At 37.7% G+C, this 20,898-nt stretch overlaps 2 protein-coding genes across 8 annotated transcripts; one reads left to right on the top strand and one right to left on the bottom strand.

The window, feature by feature from the left end:
• Nucleotides 1-99: 99 nt before the first annotated feature.
• sp1 (sp1 transcription factor) lies at nucleotides 100-9,700 on the bottom strand. Of its 5 annotated transcripts, none has more exons than XM_028447046.1 (6): nucleotides 9,580-9,700; nucleotides 8,938-9,011; nucleotides 5,556-6,924; nucleotides 3,726-3,867; nucleotides 3,416-3,609; nucleotides 100-1,968 (listed from the first exon to the last, which is right to left on the bottom strand). In XM_028447046.1, the coding sequence occupies exons 1-6, from the start codon at nucleotides 9,584-9,586 to the stop codon at nucleotides 1,667-1,669; spliced, it is 2,088 nt and encodes a 695-aa protein (XP_028302847.1). In that variant the 5' UTR covers nucleotides 9,587-9,700; the 3' UTR covers nucleotides 100-1,666. The 5 variants fall into 5 exon arrangements, with proteins under 5 accessions (XP_028302847.1, XP_028302848.1, XP_028302851.1 ...); XM_028447047.1 differs by having other exon boundaries at nucleotides 3,416-3,606; XM_028447050.1 differs by lacking the exon at nucleotides 9,580-9,700 and adding an exon at nucleotides 9,438-9,574.
• Nucleotides 9,701-13,165: 3,465 nt separating this feature from the next.
• On the top strand, nucleotides 13,166-20,747 carry tespa1 (thymocyte expressed, positive selection associated 1). 3 transcript variants are annotated; one of them, XM_028447051.1, is made up of 11 exons: nucleotides 13,166-13,300; nucleotides 14,195-14,388; nucleotides 14,782-14,824; nucleotides 16,195-16,232; nucleotides 16,803-16,842; nucleotides 17,085-17,132; nucleotides 17,729-17,818; nucleotides 18,055-18,263; nucleotides 18,396-19,408; nucleotides 20,163-20,229; nucleotides 20,625-20,747. In XM_028447051.1, exons 2-11 carry the CDS (start codon nucleotides 14,244-14,246, stop codon nucleotides 20,708-20,710), a joined length of 1,779 nt encoding a protein of 592 aa, XP_028302852.1. In that variant the 5' UTR covers nucleotides 13,166-13,300; nucleotides 14,195-14,243; the 3' UTR covers nucleotides 20,711-20,747. The 3 variants fall into 3 exon arrangements, with proteins under 3 accessions (XP_028302852.1, XP_028302853.1, XP_028302854.1); XM_028447052.1 differs by having other exon boundaries at nucleotides 20,631-20,720; XM_028447053.1 differs by lacking the exon at nucleotides 17,085-17,132.
• Nucleotides 20,748-20,898: the final 151 nt, after the last annotated feature.

Here is a 20,898-nt window from a genome sequence, read left to right as displayed (position 1 = left end):
ATAAAGTGCAACTGATTTGCTTTTAAAGGAATAAACTTGAGTGGTTAATCTTTTCTTTTATTGTCGTTTGTCAGAAACTCAAAGAAAAAGAATGACACAAACTGTTTATAATTTTAATCCAGCTGTTGGCATTTGCAGTAGATGTTTACAACACGTAGTAGAAAATGAAATCCCTTCTGAAACGTGGGGGAGAAATAAGAACACTTACTGCCCAATAAAGTTTGTCGATAAATTAAATGTAGATGCATTAAAATAGTATCATTGAGTTAAAAACAAATTGCAACAATGACATGATTTAAGCATTAAAAAATATTTTATCACTTTACAAAAAAGGGATAAATGTAGCCTCAAGCTGGATTTTTTTTTTTTCCAGTTATACCATTAGTATATGTTTAACAACAGTAAAGATATTTAGGAAGATAATTAACCAAAGAAATATGTCCTGGCTTTATAAAAGGAGTATAAACCTTTGGTTTTGAGCTTACATATTTATGCTGTCTGGACATAAAATATTTCACTGAACTTATCCACAGCAATACAAGAAATGAATGTGATGGCATGGTAATCTCAGAAGATAAACTCAACTCTGGAAAAGAGAGAAAAAAATCCATTACATGAAACAAAGGCTCTGATGTTCCCACAACAGTTAAACTACACAACATATTAAAATTGATTGTGCGCGAGAAGTTCAGACAACTGTAAGGCAAACTCATGTTATCAAAAGTTGATCCTGCCAATGCTAACATTTCATTTACATTACCACAATATATGTACATAGAAATTTAAATCTTATGCAATGATAATATCAAAGATGGCTTGAATACATTTGCTCGAACAAGAGGTTTGAAAAGTTCTCAGGAGTTTAGAGCCCCGACACTGACTTGTATTGATACAATTCCTATGAGCAGGTACTACTTTATTAGTAACAATCAATACAATCAACATTGATCCTAAAGAAGTTAATATCTGCTACGCAGAATTGTAATCAGTTTCCACAGAAGTTGAGTTGCTTTGAGCTGGTTAGGTACATTGCTTTATCAAGAAGCCCATTATGATGTGTAAAAACCTGGCAACACAGCTGTCTAAGAAGTAGATATGAGGTGTACTCTTCTGTTTATTGCACTGTGACTGTTGATGGTAAAGTTAGGGGTGAACTAAGTGATCACACTGTCTATATGAACTATTCTCTGCATCTTAACCAGTTAGGTTTGACAGGGCGTATTAGTAGGTTAGGAGACAGCGAGAGAGAAAGAAAAATCACAGGCACATTCTCACCAATGGACAATTTAGGAACTGTGATAACTCTTTTTTGAACAGTGAGGAGAAAAATTCTTCTAACCTCATACAGTGAGTTAGGGTTTTCACTGGACAAGGATGCCGTGTTAATTTCCTTTTGGGTGAAAACATTGTGTTATGATTTGTCTTGTCTAACATTTTAATTCAACCCATCCACATCCGAGCCCTAAATGCCACAGGAATCAAAATACAAGAGAAAATTCATATTCATGCCCTACTTTTCAACAGTATTCGCATTTACAAAGTAGAATCTTACAATGACCCCCCGTTTCTGAAGCCTAGAGAGGTTCTGCGTTTGCAGTAACAATCTTTTCTTCTTCTCTCAGTCCAGATACAAAATCCACCAAGGCTACGTTCTTCTGCCACTATTTTAATAGCTGCTGCCATTAATTTGGCTGAGGTCCACCTGCATCATGTTGATGCCGCTGCTAGCTAGTCGAGCTATGCTTTCTGCAGATAAGGTTTCCATGGTGACGATGGTGTGCTGGTCATTGACCGACACGGCCCCGGTGCCGGCTTCTGTCCCCGCAGTGGGAGACGTAGCATCAGCGGAGACAGAGGCGGATCCAATGCTGGTATTTTTTTTGTTTGAGTGGGTCTTGATGTGCTTCGAAAGGTGGTCACTGCGCATGAAGCGTTTGGGACACTCCGAGCAAACGAACCTTTTTTCACCTGCAGAAACACAATGCATTATAGTAAACAAAAGCACTATTCATCCAGACAACTGCTAGACTAGGATAATTATTTGCACAAAAACCACTAATAAAAATATTGCGACAAAACGCTGCATGCAACAGCATAAACATTGTGATGCACTTACAATTACAAAGTACAATTTAATTTTAAACAATGTTTCAACATTTTGTTGAAATATTATTGCTGGAAAATGTTAACGTTATAAATTTTCCAAAGAAATATGTAGGCTAAACTTAAATCCCAAGAGGTTGGAAACCAAAACATGGTGTAAATAACTCCTACACAGGTTCATGTGTAACAGTATAACAAAAATTTGCCATTTGGATTTTTACAAAGCGCATATACAGTATATCAACAGCAGGAATCAATTCACTAGTATCTTCTACTTCTACTTCTGCTTCCTGGGGACCATCATCACTCAGGACCTCAAGTGGGAGCTGAACATCAGCTCCCTTATCAAAAAAGCTCAGCAGAAGATGTACTTCCTGCCACCAACAAAGATGATGGTGAACTTCTACAGCTCCATCATCCAGTCCATCCTCTGCTCCTCCATCACCATCTGGTACGCTGCAGCTACGGCCAAGGACAAGGCCAGACTGCAGTGTATCATCCACTCTGCAGAGAAGGTCATCGGCTGCAATCTGCCCTCCCTCCAGGACCTGTACGCCTCCAGGATTTTGAGGCGTGCAGGAAAGATTGTGGCCGACCCCTCCCACCCCGGTCATAAACTGTTTCTATCTCTCCCTTCTGGAAGGAGGCTTCGGTCCATCAGGACCAGAACCTCCAGACACAAAAACAGCGTCTTTCCCTCTGCCACCATCCACATGAACACACCCCAAGTCACCCACTGAACCCCCACCCGATCACCACCTCCATGATATATATATATATATATATATATATATATATATATATCCTTTATTTATCCCTCATCCTTTATATTTATCATTATTATTGTTGCTGTCGCTTTGTTTTTTTTTGTTTTTTTTGTTGTTTGTTTTGTGCACCAACTACCAAGACAAATTCCTTGTACTGTCCTTAAAACTGTACATGGCCATTAAAAACATTTCTGATTCTGATCTTGAGTGATTGTAAAAAAAAAAAAAAAATGCTAATACTAACGATACTGATGATTTATTTTCTTCATAAATCTGAATAACATTAGCCATGGTTAAAACTACCAAATAACTTTTCATTACAAATTATCCAAAAATCTTAAGGCAAAAACTAACCTGACCTTTTCTGCTGTATGCTTTCTCACTGCGATCAAGTCTAATGTTTCATATTTGTAATCATTTTTTTTTTTTAATGGAAAACTGCAATCAAAGCTAAAGCTAAGAATCCCACAAATTTAACGCATTCAGTTTAACTTCACTTGCAGTAAATGTCCTACTGTCCTAACTAAATAAAGTCATATTTGTACCTGTGTGTGTCCTCTTATGGCGCTGAAGTTCGTCTGAGCGGGTGAAACGTTTGCCACAGAACGCCCAACCACAGACGAAGGGCCGCTCTCCTGTGTGCCAGCGAAGGTGGGCCCTCAGGTGAGAGGTCTTTCCATAAACCTTCCCACAGCCACTAATGTGACATACATGCTGCTTCTTTTTAGATGGGTCCCTGCTTGAAGTTACAAAACAAAACAAAAGGTAAGCTGCAGGTATTCAAAAACTCACGCTAGCTCAATGCACACTTCATGACAGAACTGATGAATCCACGTTGACGGTTCAGAGACATACCGTCCATCTCCATCCTTGCAGAACGGGCATGTACAGGCTTCTCTGCGGTTACGGCGCCCTTGAGCGGGTGGGCTGATGTCATCATCATCTGGCACTGTGCCATCGTCCAAACTTTCTGAGCCTGTCTGCAGCGCCTGGTCTCCTACAGTCAAGAGGAGGAAGAACAAATTCACACGTGAGAAAACATAGATAACAGTCACATCTGCTATAGGTCCAATTAGATCTGTAATCAAACATTGATTTATGAGATAAATAACTAATGAAACGGTTTACTGTTAGTGATTCAATGAGACGTCATTGACTCTTATGCATTTCTTTCCCATTTTCAAATCAGTTTCTACAAGCTTTGGTAAATTTAAAATACATGCAAGTATCATTACCATTGACTACAAAATAAGGCTGAAGGATTAATATTATTGCAATATCAAAACACGATTTTGTAATTGCAAAGGCTGCAAGTTTTTTTTTTTGTCTTGTCGTGTCTTTTACTGTCCTGTTAAGTTCTGAGTGTTTAAGAAGTGCAGTCCATATGTTTACATGTTTTACAAAATGTGAAGTTAGTTAGATATGTTGAAGAGGTAAAGCCACACAATTGTTTGCTTTATTGTTGTAATCTGTGCTTTAACATATATATTTATTTAAAGTTTAAATAAATCTTAATTTGTTTATAATGAAACAGATTGAGTTATTGCTTGTATTGATTGAAAAATACATGACAAGAGGTCCTTGTAAAAATAAAAATCGCAATCGCATTATTAAGGGAATAAATAAATCACAATTAGATTATTTTCTAAAATCCTTCAGCCCTACTATAGAAACAAAGTTTAATAAGGCTGCATTTAAAAATATTACGCTCAGCTCTGTAAGAAAAAAAAGTGAGCATGTAGGGATGTACACAAACTAGGAGGGTGACTTTGTAAGGTTTTAACATGATAAAAACCTCACAGAGATGGGAGGGGTAAAGTTACACCCCTGAAATTGTGACCAACCCACACACAGTGTGAACTGAAGAGCATTTGAAAACAGAAAAACAAAATGTGCTCACAGAATGCCTGAGCCTGTCTAACTAGTTAAACCAGTCGGCTACAAACACGTCACAAGCACTACGGCATCAGATATCACATCCAGGCATTTAAAAAACAAACACAAACAAAAGAAGAAGAAAAAACATAACTTTAACTCAATTATTTGTAGAACATGCTTCTCTTCGATATGTTGTCATCATTTGTTGATTAAACAGTCTTTGGTAAAAAAATTCATCTCTATATTTTTTCTCAAAATGGCGATATACAATATAAATCCTGATATTTTTAACTCAATAAAGTCTGACCACAAAGACAATTCTGGGCTAAATTTGCAGATGAAAAATGCCACACAGGCACATTTATTAACAAACAGCTGCACTATATGGGGACAGTACGTATGAGTAAGTTCTGTAATGTGGCTTGTTTAGGGGAAGGTCTGAGTTAGGACTCACTCAGAAATCCATCAACCTGAGTTTTTCATTCTGTTCTGAGAAGTAGTAAAAGCATTGACTCAGTGGGATTACTCCAGTTACTTCAATAAGAACTAATACCTGAGCTTAGACACCCTGAATGTGATTGTGTACAGTAGGATGAGTATCTTAATACAAAATAAACAATAAAATAGAAATATATATCGTTAGAGCGGTATTGTAATTTTCTATATCACCAAAATAAAAATCTGTACAAACTGTATCTTGAATCTCGATATATTTCCAAGGCCTAGTCTTGGTTATGATTTTTTTTTTTTAACCATTTTTTTTAACCGTAATGAAAAATAATGTGGAATAAAAACCAACACACTGACCTGCTGTGCTGGCGATGGTGATGGGAACCCCCTGCAGCGGATGCATCTGCAGTCCAGACCCTCCGAGCGTGTTGAGGTTGATAGTTTGGATGCCGGGGATCTGCACGGTGCTCATGGACACTCCTCCAGCTGTGGCAGCTCCTGACGTCTGGCCGAGATGCGACAGCGACTGCACAGGGGCCAGAGTGATCTGAGTCCCAGTTGGACTCTGGATCTGAATGGTCTGCCAGCTCACTTGGCCGTTGGGGCCGACAGTGCGCAAGAGTATGGGCCCCGTGTTTGGCATGATTTGAAGGTTCTGCAGCCCTTCCTGGCTGAGGGTTGGAGTTGTAAACACTTGGCCTCCTGTTACAGCGCCCGTCTGGAGGGACGTTGCACCTTGGATGATCTGCTGAGGCTGGATGAGGATCTGCTGTGGCTGCTGCTGCCCGTCTCTGTTATCAGGCTGTATGGGGACACCCAGAGACTGCTGGTAACCTCCAGTGCTGTTCTGTGATTGGGTGATCCCGTAGGAAGATGACGTCTGCGTGGTGACTGTGGATGTGCTGGTCATGTAAGATGCCGCGCTGTTTGAAGACACTGGCTGCTGCTGAATCACTTGATTCCCCTCCGCATCGCCTCCGCTGTTAGCATCGGCCGTTACACCGGCAGCACTCACCGGTAGCAAAGTAATGTTTCCATTTAATGACACGGGCATATTTGCTAGGAACTGCTGATTTGGCAGGACACCATTACCTAGGTTAATGTTTTGTATGGGGATGGCTCCCTGGAGGAGGCTTGGCATGGTTATAATGTTTCCTGCTGCTCCAGACCTGTTAGTTGCAGTTAAAATCTGTTGGCCGTTTGGAGAGGACACGATCTGGAACTGTTGGCCTGATCCTGCTGCAGCAGCGGACACAGACGTCTCCTGCTGGGGGTGAGTGAACTGCAGTGATTGGCCATCTACTGTCTGAAACTGAGGAATCACCTGGTACTGAATGTTGGGCATCATGCCTGATATGGCAGTGAGCACCTGCTGGCCAGGCATCGATGGAGCCTGTGCGACTACGTATTGCTGCGCCTGCTGCTGCTGACCGTGAGTGCTCACTGCAACTGTTGACGGAGACATCACTAGTCTGCTCTTCCCGGCTTCTCCTCCGGCCATATCCCCAGAGGAGTCTGTAGTGATGGTGTTGGAGCTTGAGGAGGTTTGAAGGCTGAGAGGGTTGACCTGCCAGCCGTTAGCACAGGAAGTGAAAACACCTTGGTTTAGTTCAAGCTGCTGAGGTTGGTGTTGTCGTTGTTGGTCAGAGTCGTCGCTCTCGCCTTGTGTGTCAATACGGCTGCATGTGGCGGCTAACAAGGCCAGTGGTGTAGGCTGCTGTGAGTCCTAAAATAAGGAGAACAAGGTGAAAAAAATGATTATTTTTATTTTAAATCAAAGGAATCAGTGATTCACATAACTACTTTATAAATCAGTAGATTCATATACCGTCGAAGCACAGCTTTGCACAATTTAAGTTATACTTTTTCCTTTTAAACACACTAAGACCCCCATATGTATCCATATCTTTTTTTTTTAATGTAGAGCATGTTATAGAAAATATATTGCACTGAAGGCAAAAACAAAATGAGAGAAATAAGACTTGCAGCTAGAATCAAAAATGATATTTTTCATGGTAAGTAGATGCAGTTGAACATCTGGGTTTATTCATAGGGAAGTTTACAGATTTTTATTATAATTATTATCATCTACTTTTCAAACTTGAACAATCAAAAGGTACAGGTTAGCTTTCATTAATACTACTGCAATATACTGTACCATAATTATATTTATAGCTGCACACTGTACATATTGTAAATACTTGTTCCATCTATATAATTGAAGAGTTGTACATTGTAGTGTTTTTGCGTTTGTAAATGTTGTGGGCAGAGAGAAAAGCTATTTCAATTCTCTATTTACAATGTCTTGTAAATATAGTCAAATCAACAATAAAACTGACTTTGACTTGACTTGTGTGGCTGTTTTTTTTTGTAATTAAACCATAAATACCGGTGTAAAATTCTAAAAGCAATATTAACAACAACTTCTATCATTTGACTAGTTGATAATAAAACAAAAGTTTGCTTTTAAATCCCTTTTTAATTATTTATCTCTTTAGAAATCTCTGAGTGGGTTATTACTATTTGCCTTGATTTTTTTTTTGTATTTATTGAACATGTTTTTTATGGTCTAGAAGACCAGTGGTTCTTAAACTTTTTTGGCTCAAGTACCGTTCTCTAACTTTTAAATCCAAGTTCCCCCTTTGTACGACTACAACATTTTGCTCAGAATTCTGTGAAAAAACATCCTATAGAGCATAATGATGGAAATAATGAGTGATAACACACATTATAGAATCTTATTTTGTAATTAAGTGGAATCAAACAGTATGAAATGCCTCCTGATTAGAATTCTATAGTTTTTTATTAATTCCTGTTCATCTCCCTCCTGATGTGGAACCAAGACTGACTCTTGTATTTTCAGTTCATGTTCCAATCAAGATCTCTGTCATCATTATGATGAATATTATTTTCAAATACACATTATAAAACACCATATTTTTTTAATTGTCCTCTCATAGTGACATTGTGACACGTACAATACTCCCATTTGAGAAAAAACTGGTCTGACCGCAGGAATGCAGATATTTCTGTTTGTGGCCCCTTTAACTTATAAACAATATAATGTCAAACAACGCACTGATCATTCCTTTTGGTGAGTAGAGTATAACCAACACTATGTAGCGTGAAAAACCTCCAGGACATTTTATTCACATTATGACGAGAATGAACGACCTATTGGCAAATAAGTCTTGTGAAATGACTGATGTAATCGTTTCCTATGTTGGGGCCTTGGCTGTAAAGAAGTCAGAACAAAAGTGTACTTGTTGTAACATGTTCAAACTTCTTGTTTTATTATCCTCGGGGTACTACTGTAGGGAAGGTGGGCTGGGTGGGAGGCAGCATGGGAGGGATCATGGTTTTCAGAGAGCGTGGCGGGCTTGGCTTCCCCTCCCCCCCAAACCCACCCATCTACCCTCCCACCATCATTTTTGCCCTATAAACTCTCACACTCTGCAAGCCACCCCCTCTAAGGCCAGCCAAATGGGCCGAGCGACAGACACACAAAAGTGCCGGGCTTTAACGGGAACACCCCGTGTGGGCGAAATTTACCTGCCCATTCCCCCACCCCGGCGACATGTGCGCAGGGGAGAAAAATCAACAAACACCGGCGATCCGAGTCCCACAGTCCCAGGCTTTTAAACAGACACAGCAGCGATGCGGGATTTCCCGATTGAAACACATGAACAATGCATGGTTACATATCAGTGTGCGATCCGACTACTTGGGTTTAACCTACTTGTGAGTTGTTGTTTCGCTTTTGACTGAAGCCTCCACCGCTCTCCACAGCGGCCATGTCACCCTGCTGCTGATCTGTCGGTGACACAAAAAGAAAGTGTGCAATCTTCAACTTCTGGGCAACTTCACAACACCAATCAGACACAATGAGATAGCTTTGCCCTTTTAAAATAGATGGGGCACAATAAAGCAAACACAAACATACACTATATAGTTTCTTTAAGCTGTTCAAAGCGAATGATTGGAGCAAAAAGAGTGAAGGAAAAATCCATGCAGCAGGGCCAGCTAGCAGAGGCTAGCTCACGCCACAACAAGTTAGTGAGGGAAAATAAAGAAAAAGTGCCACGCAACTTTTTAACAACTCAGTAGACATTACATTTTAACACACACCTGGAGAATATAATGTTAAGTGTCAGTTTGAATATACGATGCCAGGTAAAAGCAGAAGTAAGGTTTTAACCCATTCGAGAGCCTAATTTGTTAGCGAAGAAGCTGCGTTACTTTTTAACTACTGAGGAAAATCAACGCGGTCAAACTTCCGAGCTGTGAAGGCTTTAAAAGGCGGAAAATGAGCTCTTCCTCGGTGTGTTGGACTAACTGTAGCCGCGGCACACGGTGTGGAGTCCGAAGAAAGTTCACTTACTGCTCATAGTGTGAAGACGGGAGGAGTTTCTCGGGTCTTTTTTCGAGGTTGACAACTTTTCACGACTTCACACAAACTTAATCACCCTCCCCCTTCTTGTTGAGGGGGAAGAAGGGATGCGTTCAATATATTCACCTCGGTAGCCCTGCACAATAGGAGCGATACTAACACCGCCACAAAACTTCTAGCCAGCCTGACAAGATTATTGATTTGATTATGATTAACAGTGTGTTTACTATCATCTTAAAGTAATATTTATTTTACTATGAGTTAGAGACGAACATGCAGAATAATTGCCTTATAACACTGATCTTAAGTTATTAAGCAATTCCGACATTGAAACTCAACATTTAGTTGTTTGCTTTTTATTTATTTATTTATTTATTTATTTATTTATTTATTTATTTATTTATTTATTTATTTATTTATTTATTTATTTATTTATTTATTTATTTATTATTATTATTATTATTATACATCAATTTTATATAGCGCTTTTCTGGGTACTCAAAGTCGCTTTACAATGAAGGGAGCAGTGTTTGGGGTCGGTGCCTTGCTCAAGGGCACCTCGGCAGTGCTTGAGAAGTGCCCTGGCACCTCTCCAGCTACCAGAACAACTTCTGTTTCTTTGGTCCGTATTATTATTATTATTATTATTATTATTAATAATAATAATAATAATAATAATAATAATAATAATAATAATAATAATAATAATAATAATAATAATTGTATATAATATAATATATAATTAATAAACTGAATAGATAAATAAAAATGGATGTGATTTATATTAATTATAATTTAAAATATATGGATATTCAATCAAAAAAACTATTGTTTTATTTGTACTATATATTTTCTAAAGTCAAGGGCTGGACTGTTTTTTGAAAGGACTGATTTCGGACATGTTTCACTTACAACCACTGGCCCTTTATCACTTTCACATTATCATTAAAAATAATGATAATATCAAATGTTATTTGATAATATTAATATTATTCATTAAGTTAACACACAACTGATCAAAACATAATATGCAACATCGACAATCTAGACACAAACATATTAAAAGTACCACCAAAACAAATCACTCAAAAAACAAGCAAATTTGGATTTAAATGTAAATATAATTTTGACGTTTGACTGTTTATTCTCTGTTGCAATATCCTGTAAGAAAAAAAAAATATATATATATATACCCACTATCGCGCAATCCCGGTAAGTAAAAGAAGTGCACCTACCCAAATGCTCCTCCCGAATGATGGCTCACTCTATCCAATAGGAAGGCGTGTTTGGCCAACAAGTTTAAGCCAACATGTGTGATTGGGCAATAACTACAAATTGGGGCGGGATTAAGCAGGCTAGGTTGTATTTGTGAGTATGATTGACGTCGGGTTATCTGTTTTCACCTACAAGGCGCCATTTGGGAACACATCTAATTAGATAATGTCAAACAGTTTGCCAGGTCTAAATAAAAATGATTATAGTAACAATGTTACTGCTCATGTCTGTTGTGGGAAGGGAGGAAGGCGGTCTGAGTGGTTCGGGTCTTGCCTCCGTGGACACTGGCCACTCCCTGGCGGTGCCTCGTGGGACGGAACACGGAGGAGGAGGCGGGAGGAGCCCAGCCCAGCCCGGGTCGAGGGAAGACCTCCATCACGGTCTCAGACTGGTTGGAACGGCATGGGGAGGAGGACATGTCCGCCTCTGGGAGGGCCTTTATTAAAAACGGGGATTGTCCAGGGGCCGTCCGCGGCTGCACATGTGCCCGTGTAAACAGGCCTGAGGGTGGAGTCCAGTCCAACCAGACCTGGATCCACCCTGTTCATTATTACCATAACATACCATCATTACTGTGTTATTAATTAAATCACACCCTTTTAATAGTCAGAATTTAGTATTTGACAAGCCCATCAAACTTTCCCCTTTTTTGGTATGTAATTATTTCTAATCTAACATTTATTCACATAGTGATAGTTATTAATTTATTCAATTAAATTAATATACTACATTTAAACAGAAACACCTCCCTGAAATGTGAATACTTATGTCTACTCTGTATATGTCTATGTATATACATGTGTGTATCTGTTTGTATTTTTTCTTTTGTATTATTATGTTTTTTTTTTATTTATTAGTATTATTATTTTCTGATGTAAAGTGTGCACTTTTAATCCTTATTTAACAGTCTTAAAACAGTCTTTTACTTAATTATGTTCTTTTTCTTGACATTGTTTCTACTTTTTATTTGTAAAATTCTCGAGCATCTGTAAAAAAGTTATTTCCCCCTGGAATAAATAAAATACTTCTGATTCTGATTTTGACAATTTTGACAATCACCTTTTTACAGTATGTGTGGGACAAATAAATATTGTGTTTTTTAATGAAACATACTGTTGTGTGTCAAGTGTCATTGGGTGTCAAGAAAGCCACTCAAATAAAATGTATTATTATTACATTTGTATCTTTCTACAAGTATCCATTGCATGTTCTTAAAGAGCTTTAGGATACACATTGATCCCCAGAGAGGAATATTGCATTTGCAGCACCACAGTTGGCTATATGAGAGCAGAGAATAAGAACAAACATAAATAAGTAAATAAATACTCATTCATTCATTTAATGAAAATAGTAGCCAACTCAGGAATGACATGCAATCAAACTAGAATTATTTCTCAACAAGGTGTAAAAAAAAAAAAAACCCAATCAGATTTATATATTAAAAGTCAACTAAAAAAGCTATTACCTATAAAAAAAACAAAGTACTTCTGATTCTGATTTTCTATGTCCTAGTCCTGCAATATACTGCTGGTTTGACAATCACATTTCCACAGTATGTGTGGGACAAATAAATAATGTTTTCTTTCTTTCTTTATTTATTTATTTATTTATTTATTTATTTATTTATTTATTTATTTATTTATTTATTTTATTATTTTATTATTATTATTGAAACTCATTGTCGTGTGTAAAGTGTTGTTGGGTGTCAAGAAAGGCACTTATATTCAAATAAAATGTATCATCTTTGTGCATGTATCCATTGCATGTTTTTAAAAAGTTATAGAATAGAATAGAATAGAATAGAATAGAATAGAATAGAATACACCATTGATCCCCAGAGAGGAAATTTACATTTGCAGCAACACAGTATATGAGCAGAGTAAGAACAAAAATAAATCAGTCAGTAAATACTAATTTAATCATTAAGTTTATGCTAATTTTATTAAAAAAAAGAAAATAAAGAAAGAAAGAAAATAGTTGCCAACTCAGGAATTACATGCCATCAAACTAGAATTATTTTTCAAATAAGCGTAAAAAATAAATTAAAATAAAATAAAATCGATCAGATTTACATAATAAAAGTAAACTAAAATAGCTATTATCAATAAAGAAAGAGGTAAAAGCAGAATATGTTGATAATGGGTGAGAAAAGAAGCTTTTCCTTTAACAACAATGTTAATATTATGTTGAAAACTACTACACATGAACAGTCACAGTTTGTGCAGGACGTGATCGTCCCACGCTTATGAGAGCTGACATTTAGCCACTTCCTAGTTCACCAACACATCTGTGCGTTAACAGACGTTTCTAACGGAAGTTGCCAACAAACGCGCAATCACACTACACTGTAATAATTCACCCAGTGACACTGTGAGACTGTACACATGAAGTTTCCCTCTGAGGCTAAAACACGCTGCTGAAGTTTGCTCTGATGGAGGTAAAAGCTGCTTCTTTTTAAAACATGTGTTGACTTGTAGTTTGAAATGACAATAGTATCGGAACGTTTAATGTGGGGAAACTAGTTTGAAACTTCCTGTAATGTTGTCTCTCCCTCTACTTGAACACACATCTTCTGCTAAATGTAATTAACAGAACAAATTGGTGAAACTTGAATATTTAATCATATTATGGCAAGATATATACTTAAATCTGCGTGTTAACGTATTATTTAATTCTTCAATAATAGCTCCTTTTGTAGTTTTTTTTAATTTGTTTTTCTCAGTCTCTTTTTTTTTACTTTAGTAATACAGTAATCCATCACAATACATAAATACATTTTTTTTTTTTTTTTACAAAACCCTATTTACATATAATGTATTTTTAGACATAATTTACTGATCACTAAGGAACAGTTTTTGATTTGACGAAATCTAACAATAAAACACAAATCTCCCAATAAACTGCTTTTTAGTTAGATAATGATATATATCAATGTGTACTTTTTTATTACTCACTTATATTTTTGAGGATTTTTACAAAATTCAAAATGCAATGCACACTGACAATTTGACAAAGGAAGTATTATTTCCTTGTACAGACACAAAAAAAAAAAAAGCTTCACAATAAGTTATAGAAGTCTGCAATAATGTTGGCTAACTCGTGTTATAAATGGACCTTACCAGGCTTTTTGTTCCAATATTGTCTTCTAGGATTAGCCTCTAAGTTCAACTGTTCGTGTTTGGAGTTTTTAGGTTTTTTCCATCCTGTGGAAAAAGTTTGCCCTCAAAAAACATTTACAGCTGACGCATACAGTATTCCTATCAAATGTCAAGTATAGACATTTTCATCTCCAGGTAATGACTGTAATAACAGTTGCTTTGTGACTTTACAGTTACAGCCCCACCATGTCCTCTGTCTGTCTGTGAGCTGTGAACGGAGCCATGGACAGCTCATCGTCCTCCTCCACAGTGAGGAGGACAGCCTGGATCAGCAGCAGTCGACATCGGTCCACTGTGGAGGAACCAGAGAGAGAGCTGAGCTGCCTACCACCAGCATCTACTTTGGACGACAACGTGTTTTCTGATGGTAAAGAAAAAAATAAATAAATCAATCTCCTAAATCTATCCAGTTTGTGTTACTGAAGAAAAGAATCACCAATGCTGGAGATAATGGTTAACTTTAGATTTAAACATACTATATAAAATCCTTTCTGCACTGTTTTTTAGAAGTATTTATAAGCATGTGGTCTATCACACACAAGAAACTATTTTTGTTCTTCAAATAACTCTGTCACTTATTGGCTAAAGGAAACAACAGAAATGTAGAACTTTACAGACGTCAAGTATAGTAATTCCTACATAATGGGTGATGATTTCTACATTTGTTGACAAGAATGATTGAAAAACCCTACATTCTCAAAAAGGTGATAATAAACTGAGATTACATCATCGGAATGATGTGTTAACTGCTTTTCCTCAGGATGCCTCCCTGGAAACATTGAGAATTGGCTTCTGCGTTGTGGGTAAGCTAGTGTGTCTTAGTCTTTGTTTGTTGAAAGTGTCTATTTGTACGGTTGCCGTACGGACAACCCCTGGTGCTATTGGTACGGTTACCAAAGTACAAGTACGTAGCGTTTTAGGCTTAGGGTTAGGATTAGGTTTAGGTCAAGGGTTAGGTTTAAGGTTAGGTTATAACCCAATATCACAACAATTTTTAGGGTTAGGGTTAGGTTTAGGTTTAGGTTTAGGTCGTCGTTACGCAACCTAAACTGGCCAATGACTGACCTGTCACGTGACCTAAACTGGACAAACAGGGGTGCTGCGTATGGATAGAAAGACTGTACATTGATACAACAACCGTACGGATAGCCACTGCCTTGGTTGTTTGAATCAGATGAAGCTTTACAATATAAAGTCACTAGTGGAAAACCGATTTCCAAACAACAGCAGTTCATGGCAGGTGTTCCAGGTTGATGCTGTGCAGGTCGATGGTCTCCCGGCAGCCTAAGGTGGTGCATTCCTATGATCCCACTGAAAACATGTGAACTGTGTTTGAGTCTTTAACCCATGAGGAGGTGATGTGGCAGAGGTATTACAGGCCTCAGAAAAGCTCTGACATTTTGAAAGTAACATTGACACAACTGATCCATGTATGGAACGTAGCGTTTCTAATGTGGTCGTTGAAAATTCCATACATGCATTTTGAATGTATTTATTCAAACCAAATCATCATTTGGTTGATATTAGGGATGTCCTGATACAACTTTTTCACTTCCGATGCGATACTGATATTGCAGCCTTGTGTATTGGCCGGTACCGATATTGATCTGATACGATATCAGCACGAATCATACATACTTTTATGATTTATTTTGTAGTGTGGAATGTCAGAAAAGGCTTGATCAAGTGATGTTACTCAAACAGAGAACAATAGTCAGCAACAGTAGGTATGAGAAAAACTGGCCCATTTATTATTAAACAATTGGTTCCATAAATGTTGACCTTTAACATAATATCTACAGTATTCTACAACTGAATAAATATAATATATATCGGAGATTTTGGATGCAGTCCGATAAAATCTGATATTCGTTTTCGGTATATTCGATATCGGACTGATATCCGATAATATCAGATCGGGACACCCCTAGTTGATATATGACTAAGAGTGTGATGTGTCTGTAGAGTTTGAGTAAGACAGTTAAATAACTAAAAGGAAACAATAATTTCCTGTTTGCTTCATCAAGTTTGATCTAATCTGATTGACAAGACCTCTAATTCAGTCAACGTTTACCTCAAGACAGACATTCACAGGACTAGACAGTCAGACAACAGTGAAAATGTGCATGTGTGTGTGTGTGTCATTTTATGAAACATTTACTGTGTCTTATAGGTCAAAAGCTGGCTCAGAGAAAGATAGCCAAAGTTCAGGTGAGTATGATCAGGTTAATGAAGGATGATAAAATAAGTAAATAAATTAAAAAAAACCCAAAAAATACATGACAATTCCTGCTGATCAATTTCAATATTGTATACACCCAGGCCAGTTTTGCATGAAGTAAATAAATAATAACCCAAAACTATAAATATTTTCTGCTAGTCTTTTTAAAGATAGTATTTGTGTTATTGGAATAAAGTCAAATATTTGCTTAGGTTAAGTTCATTTTCAGGTAAATGTGCACTATCTATCACAGTTCCTCTTGATATCTACATTATTGACATGTTGCTTGATTTAAGTTGTCCTGCATCACTTGATATTTGTGTGTTGTACTTGATGGTAAACACACAAAAATGGAACGCACTCCAAACAAATACAAACAACCTGGCAGAGTTTCTGTTGCTAATAATTAAAAAAAAACATGTCTTTCATTTATCATACCTGTTTCCACCATGCTGCTATGGATAGATTCTTATTTGTTATTTATTCCTTGATTTGTTTCCCTTTCCTTTATCATCTTAAGACTTTCCATCCAATATTTTTTTTTATCTCTTTCTCAACAGCTTCCAAGTTAGATGGAGAACAGTTTATCTCTGAACATGGGTGAGTTTTTATTTAAAAATTGACAGGTAGTCATTTTAACACAGCTCAGTGTTGACAGGTAGTCATGGTAATCCTGAGCGTGTTCAGCTCCGGTCACGGCTGAGGAGCTTTAACTGGGCTTGAGCTGCTTAGCTGCGCTATCCGAGTGCTTTTCTAGTTATTTATAAGACAGCGTCTTTTTTAGTTTAAAAACCATTGCTTTAAAAACAGTGGCTTCTTGTGTTTTTTTCACCTTCCTCCAGACTGGCACAACACATTGCCCTTAAAGACTGTGGAAGACCCACCAGTAGGTCAGTGACAAACACGCTCACTAAGGCACTAGGCCAGTGGTTCCCAAATGGTGTGCCATGGGATTTTGTGACAACCATACATACAATATACAACTACACAAAAGTAATTATTTTTTAATTTACTACTTTGTAATGAACTCATTTCATAATACAAAGGCAAACTCTATACCTACATTTAAAAATAAATATTCTGTAAATAAATATTTCATGGGTAATATAGTTGTCTTTGTCACATTTTATTAGGCATTAGTCAATAATTATCCACATTTACAAATATTGTACATGATGTGAGCGATAACATGTGTTATAAAGGCTATTTTGCACAATAGGTGTGCCTTCAGATTTTTACTTTGGTGTACCTTGTGCACAAAAAGTTTGGGAACCACTACGCTAGGCAACCTTACTTCAATGTTATCAAATGACAAAGTGGACAACTCAAATAGGGATATTTCATAAGCTTCCAAAAGAAAAGGCTCATATTGAGGATTCAAGCAAGAAACCTTCTGAATTGTCACCAACAGTGAAAAACAGTTTTGGTGTGCCATCTTTGTAATGCTCGTCGTAACTTTCTCCATGTCTCGTCTTCCACCAACCAGCATTCACCAACAGAGATCTTCTCCTTCGTTTTTGAGATTCAACCACAGCATAGCATCCAGTCATGTCTCCTCCTCCAGCTGGAAATCAAGGTGAGGCAGTAGCTGGAAACAAAGAACTGAACGTGCTTTTGAGCTTTAACAGACGGCAGTTTTATTAAGCAACTGTAGCTTTTTTCCAAGTCTTATAGGTACCGGTTCTTGATTCTGGCCTTGTGCATTTACAGTTGTCATTAGTCCCTCGATTCCTTTTCTGTTTTTGAAACATTTTGAAGTCCTGTTGTGTTTCTACCTTATTGAACCACATTAAACCCTTCCTGCCTCCCTAGTGTAACAGAGGTCCTGGAGTTGTATTCAGAAGACGCAGAGAAGACTCTTTCAGATTTGGGATTTGGTTGGGAAGAGCCAGAGATGGCCATACGCATCCCTCCTCGCTTCTTAATGTTTCCCTCTCAAGCCAAAGGCATCAACTTCCGCCTTTTTCTAGATTCACAACTTCGACGCATCAGAGAGGAAGATCCAAGCCTTTCTCTTGCAAGTAAGTCTCAATTTGGACTGACTACAGATAGGTATGATGATATCTTGAAAAATGTACCGGTACTATTCATTACCCGGGAAATAAGTTTTAAAATATTTTAAATGGCTTTTATTATGAAATATGTTTCCACAGGTCGCTTCAGACAAGTACAAGTTCTCACAGAGATGGCCAACGCTTTCTATTCTCTCTACTCCCATGTGTCGCGCACTCCTCTCCAGAAACTGGAATCACCAGAGTTCTCCTTCAGCTCTTCTACTGTGGAAAGAATCGAGCGGTTCAGGAACAGTTCTCGTCATGAACCTCGGTCTCCTGTGGAGAGACTGAAAGACACCGTCAACAAGATGTGTCTGTACACATCTCCCCGCGTATCAGAGTCCACCTCCCCACAGCCCTCACCGAGGAAAGAGTGCTGTTCACCAGAAGTTGTGGATTTCCCTTTGGCGTTTAGGCCTGAAGCTGAAAAGAAGCGGAATTTGGGAGAACTTTATTTGAACATTTCCGCTGGGGATGTTGAGCTTGCCGAAGATTCTCACCTATCAGATATTCAGACTAAAAAATGGATGATGCAGGACAGTATAATAGCTGGTCATCAGGTTATTAGTGAAAATCTAGTCCGACAATCAAACCTGGATAACATGGTTGAAAGTGTAAGAACGTTCGGTAACTTTTCATCTGAGAAAAACTTGATGAGTACTGAGCAATATTTTTCTTCAAGAACTGCTGAGCTAAAGCCTGTCACCAAGGTTGCAAGTGATTTATTCTTCTCACAGAGAGCCTCAATATGTTGTCAAAACACACACATCTTATCTGGGATTCCCTCTGAGGCAGGAAGCAAAGACACATCATGTCCTGCATGTCCCTTTCAACACAATGGGGATGAGTGCAGGACTGAAGGCGCTCCTACCAGAGAAGCCGCCTTGGTGGATTCATCAGAGTTATCTTTTGACCTGCAGAGATATAACAGCAGAGACCCTCTTTGCACAATCACAGTGTCCGACTGGGAAGGAGATTCCATGAATGCATCTCAGAGATGTGAGGTGGAACTTTTGGAAGTAGAGGGACAGTATCTGCTTCCACTTGCACATCAGGACCAAGGCCACGTCTCAAAAAGCATGCAGCAAGTCCCCTCCTTTGAGATGGAAGAGGTATGTAGACTATTAATAGTAAATATGCTTTGATTGCCTGTGATCAAGGAATTGTGCAACAGAGTCACATATCAGAGTGATGTGTTGGCAGTTAACCTGTGCTGCGATGCCCAGAGCAAACCCTAAAAAGCATGAGGATCACATGCAAACTCCCCTCAGAAAGGTCCTTGGGTCCTTTTTGCAATCAGAAGCTTTAACTAATACAAAACTGTTACGCTTTTGCATTTACTAAACCAGGGGTTCTTGGGTCGGGACCCCGTTTGGGGTTGAGAGACACTGTAAGGGGCTTCAAAAACTATTAATTTTTTTACAATTTGCTTTTTTTTTTAACCCTTTTTTTGCAACTACACCAAACCTGCCTCATTTTAACCCATTTTCATCACTTTTTCTTGCCATATTTTTGCTCCTTTTAATGCGTTTTTGGTACATTACTCACATTTCTACCACTTCATCAAATTTCAATGCCTTTTCTGCACATTTTTCTACTTTCAAGACATTTTTGGCACTTATAAACCTTTTCCACTACTTTTCCCACCTAATATTGCATATGTTGACCCATTATTGTTACTTTTAACATTTTTCACCATATTTTTCCAATTACCTTATATGGTGAGTTGTGCTAGCATACATTCAAAGTTCCAGTATAGAGTCCATGTCTGTGAGCTGAATTACACATTAGACAACTGGTAGCTATGTTTTGATGTTTGGGGCCTAATAAACATAAACATTGGATTTTTTTTCTCCCTCTTCAAAGGTGCAAAGTGCAGGAGAGGAAGATTTTGGACAAACAGAAACTTCAAGAGCATCTTTGTCAATGAAATGTCAGTGTTAAGTCCAATTTTTTTAATTCATTTTCATTTCAATTGTTGATTTGATGCATAGGGATTTATAGATTCACATTACAAATACACTATTGAAACAGAGAACACACCATATGAAGGAAACATATTAGGAAAAAAGGTGTTGTCACAGACACTCATGTACATAACGCAGAGAAGTTACATTTTTAAATGGCCAAAGATATGCCTTTCTGTTTTAGGCATATCTTTGCAAAGCCATTTGGTAAAAATTATGTGGATACTTTTCTTTAATTTTTTTTTTTTTTTTTTTACCCAAAGAACATTTGATTTTGTGTGTGTGTGTGGGTGTGTGAGTTCCCGCCTGACTCACAAACTGGTAGTTTCACACTGCAGTGACTATTCCTCTTTCTGTGTAGGTGCAGTGGTTCGTGGTGACAGCATGCAGTCAGACAGCAGTGGCTATGCAGATGAAGAAATTTGCCCTTCACCAGAGCGACAATAAATTACAGGAAGAAAAAAAAAAAAAACATTTTCCTACGAGTTTCCCTACAAAGATGATTTGAGTTGTGAGAGGTTGTGCATCTAAAAACAGACTTTGAGCTGAATATGTTCTCAATTTAAAAGATCAGGTGGGTTAGTATTAGAAATGTTTGAACAGTAAGAGAAGTTTGTTTTAATTTACAGTGAAAA

This window comes from Gouania willdenowi, chromosome 5 (genome assembly GCF_900634775.1).
Source record: "Gouania willdenowi chromosome 5, fGouWil2.1, whole genome shotgun sequence".
NCBI lineage: Eukaryota > Metazoa > Chordata > Actinopteri > Blenniiformes > Gobiesocidae > Gouania > Gouania willdenowi.
Note: the sequence above shows the minus strand (reverse complement) of the source record. Positions and strands in the feature narration are given on the sequence as shown.